At 41.8% G+C, this 5,000-nt stretch overlaps 2 protein-coding genes across 11 annotated transcripts in view; one reads left to right on the top strand and one right to left on the bottom strand.

Annotated features, from left to right (window-relative positions):
* Window positions 1-5,000, top strand: part of LOC116056993 (scavenger receptor cysteine-rich type 1 protein M160-like) — a 1,012,348-nt gene that overhangs the window by 884,800 nt on the left and 122,548 nt on the right. The gene's annotated exons all lie outside the window — the stretch shown is intronic.
* phf19 (PHD finger protein 19) overlaps window positions 3,243-5,000 on the bottom strand; it is a 16,572-nt gene continuing 14,814 nt past the window's right edge. For 3 of the 4 annotated variants that reach the window (XM_031309396.2, XM_035999067.1, XM_031309394.2), the window contains exons 14-15: window positions 3,580-3,877; window positions 3,243-3,537 (exon numbers count right to left, since the gene is read on the bottom strand). In XM_031309396.2, the coding sequence (XP_031165256.1) occupies window positions 3,595-3,877 (283 nt within the window). In that variant the 3' untranslated portion in view covers window positions 3,243-3,537; window positions 3,580-3,594. The remainder of the gene's footprint in view (window positions 3,538-3,579; window positions 3,878-5,000) is intronic. The other variant, XM_031309395.2, reaches the window with a different exon arrangement.

Raw genomic sequence — 5,000 nt, 5'->3', positions numbered from 1 at the left:
ACTGACACACACACTCTCACTGACACACACACTCTCACTGACACACACACACACACACTCTCACTGACACACACACACACACACAGGTTGAACAGTTTTTTTTTTTTATTCCAGAGAAAGCTGGCAGCTGATTGGTTCAGCTAAACAGAAAAAAGGCAAACAAACAGTGACATCATCAAAACAACCGTCAGCAACAGGCCAATGGGAGGGGAGCGTGGTTACCATGGCAGCAAGGAGGTTTAAAGTGACAGAGTGAAAGTTTAACGTCTTTGAGACAGTTAGCACTCTTAGCATTCCTCATTCAAACCAATGGGCTGGGTTAGCTTCAAGCTAACTGTGATGTCATTAACATGGAACATTTGAACATTTATACATTTTATTATTTTAGTTTCTTTTAAACATGGTAGAGGACACTCGCAGTCTGCACACGCAGTTTAAACTAAATACAAGTCAAATAAAAGAATTTTAAAACCACAACAACCCTAAAAGGCAGAATATGAAGACACCTGTGGCTCGGCTGACTATCTGTTTGTGTCTGCGTGCTGATTGGCCGATGATGTTTGTGTCTGCGTGCTGATTGGCCGATGATGTTTGTGTCTGCGTGCTGATTGGCCGATGATGTTTGTGTCTGCGTGCTGATTGGCCGATGATGTTTGCATAGATAGACTGAACGGGACAATAGTGCAAGAAAGAGGAGACAGAAAAGTGAAGTGAGAGGAAGTTAATGTGAGCCTCAGCAGCAGGGAGGAAGAGCTTCGGGCCGTTAACACGTTCTGGGCTTTTCTTTCTGCGTCTGTTGACGTTTTCTGGTCATGAAAACATGAATGATGAATTATTATGAATATTAATTATAAAGATGAAATGATGAATGAAAACAGAAAATGTTTCTTTAACAGTTTCAGGTTGGTCAGTGGAGGGGTAATATATATATTAGAGCTGTCAAAATAACGCGTTAATTTCGATTAATTAATCTGAGAAAAAATAACGCGTTAAAAAAAATAACGCAGATTAACGTAGATTAATCTATTCCATATTGAGGTTTGACCCGGATCTGTTCTAGCCACCATTGGACTGTAAAATGAAGGAGGGAGACGAGAATGTGCTGCCTGGATCATTAACTGGAACATTTACTGTGAAAATCTTCTTCCTGCCAACCCTGGCTACCGAAATCTGGAGCCACTGATATGTCTGCTCTTCTCTCTGATGCTCTGAAGACGATACAGGAAACACAAACACCGCTGCATGTGACGCTAGTTAACACTATACTCAACAGCAGCTAACGTTAGCCTACCGCTAGCTAGTTAACACTACCGCTAGCTAGTTAACACTATACTCAACAGCAGCTAACGTTAGCCTACCGCTAGCTAGTTAACACTATACTCGACAGCAGCTAACGTTAGCCTACCGCTAGCTAGTTAACACTATACTCAACAGCAGCTAACATTAGCCTACCGCTAGCTAGTTAACACTATACTCAACAGCAGCTAACATTAGCCTACCACTAGCTAGTGGCTGGATTAAACACGGTTCCAATGCTGACAGCTAACTCTGAACGGTGTAAAGTGTGACTGTGTTTTACTGTAGAGGACTGGGACTCAACACCAGGATGTAACAATCTGCAGCTGCCGTCGGAGAAACAACACAGACGGTGCGTTCAATGAAACTGGTAAACTACAGCTTCGTGGTGCATTTGAAGTTATTGTAAATGTCCTAGGTGGTTGTTTTTGTCGTTCAACAGTAATTTACTAGTGAAATAAGTTATTGTTATTGTTATACATTATTATTAAATCATTTATTTTTGACCATATGGCCTTAGCAATAAACAAGCCGTTCTTTAATGTCACCAACTATTGTTTAGTACCTTTGTTTTCTTTTCTTTTTTTACTTTCTTAAAAAGTATCGGTTCAGGCACCGTTAATTATGTATGCGATTAATTTTGATTAATTAATCACAGAGTCTGTAATTAATTAGATTAATTTATATATATATATATATATATATATATATATATATATATATATATGCCTATGGTCCCCCAGTGGCTAGAAATGGTGATAGGTGTAAACCGAGCCCTGGGGGAACATGATGTAATACTATGATACAGTGATAAAAGTGCTCAATTTTAGCCACATTTGTAACGTGGAACTCCACTTACCGTTTTCATGTCTTGTTTTAGACGGATTACTTATGATTTGGATTTTGTGTAATTAACTAATTAATATATTAATGTAATAATCAGATTTGTTTCCGCATTTTACCTGTCATGAATAAAAGTCTTAAATTTGTATATTACGTGATAGACATTGACTAAGACGGTGTTGGCCTGCATCAGTCGGTTGGGGATCACCATGACCTTATATATATCTATATCTATATATAGATAGATAGATAGATAGATCTATATCTATATAGATATAGATATAGATACATGGGTGTGTCTGAGCTCCGAGGTCTGGACGGGGCTACAGGACCAGACTGTCAGTGTCAGCTGATGAATGAAGAGGGAGGGGCTTAGTTTAGGACTTTAGTATTTCCTAATCTTTGACTACAGATGGGGGGGGGCGGGGGAGATGAGGTCAGACTGAAGTCTCACATTAACTTCCCACCAATCACAGAAGAAGGCTTTAGTGATGTCATCCATCTATCCAGGGGATAATAGTTGCTATAGTTGCAGCTGTAATATTTATATATTTCTTTATATTTCTATATGTTGCAGGTGCAGCGTGCTGTTTGACAGCTGGGGGGCGCTCTGACTGTTTAACACGCCAGAGCAGAATATACAGACCATAATACTACACATTCATATAACACTACTGGCTGGGGGGGGTCTGTGTGTCTCTGTGTGTGTCTGTGTGTGTGTGTGTGTGTGTGTGTGTGTGTGTCTCTGCGTGTGTGTGTCTCTGTGTGTGTGTGTGTGTGTGTGTGTGTCTCTGCGTGTGTGTGTCTCTGTGTGTGTGTGTGTGTGTGTGTGTGTGTGTATGTGTGTGTGTGTGTGTCTCTGTGTGTGTGTGTGTGTGTGTGTGTCTCTGCGTGTGTGTGTCTCTGTGTGTGTGTGTGTGTGTGTGTGTATGTGTGTGTGTGTGTGTGTCTCTGTGTGTGTGTGTGTGTGTGTCTCTCTGTGTGTGTGTGTGTGTGTGTGTGTGTGTCTCTCTGTGTGTGTGTGTGTGTCTCTCTGTGTGTGTGTGTGTGTGTGTGTGTGTGTGTGTCTCTCTGTGTGTGTGTGTGTGTGTGTGTGTGTGTGTGTGTGTGTGTGTCTCTCTGTGTGTGTGTGTGTGTGTGTGTGTGTGTGTGTGTGTGTGTCTTTGGCTGTATTAAGTTAACTAGTTTCTCCAGACTGATGATCAGCTGTGACTCCTCCTCCTCTCAGCCCACATGATGAACCAGGAGACTGTTGGTGTTTCCATGTTTATAACTTTTAGAAACCTTTTATATAAAATAATATACTAGAAATGTTAATGAGAAGCCTTTTTAAAAACATTAAAACCATGCTGACGTTGCTGAGCTCTGATTGGACCAGAGAGAGGAGGAATCACAGCGTCACATGTGTGCCTGTGTGACATCACTGTGTGACATCACTGTGTGACATCACGCGTCCTAATAAGGCGTTGGCCCCTCCCACTCCAGCAGGTACTGCACTGCCCCCTGCGGCGTGACGCGGCGTGCCAGCACCTGGTACCGCTCGCCCACGCCGAAGATGGAGGACAGGGAGGAGTCAGACGGGATCTGGGCCGGGTCCGACAGGAAGTGGGAGGAGTCTGACGCCTCTTCTTCTGCGTCCTCCAGCATCCCAGGAGGCTCCTCCCCCGCCTCGCTGCGATTGGCCCACTGGCTGTAGCTGTTGCTAGGCAACTTCCTCTTCCTGCTGCCCACCCTCCTCCTGGCGACACACAGACAGAGGTCAGGGGTCAGAGACAATTCCTGTCAACGCACCGCCACATTAAAGGTACTACTAACACCTCTACATTAAGGTCCTCTACTAACACCTCTACATTAAGGTACTACTAACACCTCTACATTAAGGTACTACTAACACCTCTACATTAAGGTACTCTACTAACACCTCTACATTAAGGTCCTCTACTAACACCTCTACATTAAGGTACTACTAACACCTCTACATTAAGGTACTACTAACACCTCTACATTAAGGTACTCTACTAACACCTCTACATTAAGGTACTACTAACACCTCTACATTAAGATACTACTAACACCTCTACATTAAGGTACTCTACTAACACCTCTACATTAAGGTACTCTACTAACACCTCTACATTAAGGTACTCTACTAACACCTCTACATTAAGATACTACTAACACCTCTACATTAAGGTACTACTAACACCTCTACATTAAGGTACTCTACTAACACCTCTACATTAAGGTACTCTACTAACACCTCTACATTAAGGTACTCTACTAACACCTCTACATTAAGGTACTACTAACACCTCTACATTAAGGTACTCTACTAACACCTCTACATTAAGGTACTACTAACACCTCTACATTAAGGTACTACTAACACCTCTACATTAAGGTACTACTAACACCTCTACATTAAGGTACTCTACTAACACCTCTACATTAAGGTACTACTAACACCTCTACATTAAGATACTACTAACACCTCTACATTAAGGTACTACTAACACCTCTACATTAAGGTACTCTACTAACACCTCTACATTAAGGTACTCTACTAACACCTCTACATTAAGGTACTACTAACACCTCTACATTAAGGTACTACTAACACCTCTACATTAAGGTACTACATTAGCTGTATCTTAGTTAGCTGTATGCTAGTTAGCTGTATGTTAGCTGTATTTTAGCTGTATGGTAGGTAGCTGCAGGTTAGCTGTATGCTAGTTAGCTGTATGTTAGCTGTATGGTAGCTAGCTGTATGTTAGCTGTATGGTAGCTAGCTGTATGTTAGCTGTATGGTAGTTAGCTGTATGTTAGCTGTATGGTAGTTAGCTGCATGTTAGCTGTATGCT

Source organism: Sander lucioperca, chromosome 2, assembly GCF_008315115.2.
Source record: "Sander lucioperca isolate FBNREF2018 chromosome 2, SLUC_FBN_1.2, whole genome shotgun sequence".
In the NCBI taxonomy this organism is placed as follows: domain Eukaryota; kingdom Metazoa; phylum Chordata; class Actinopteri; order Perciformes; family Percidae; genus Sander; species Sander lucioperca.
This window is presented reverse-complemented; position numbering and strand designations above follow the sequence as displayed.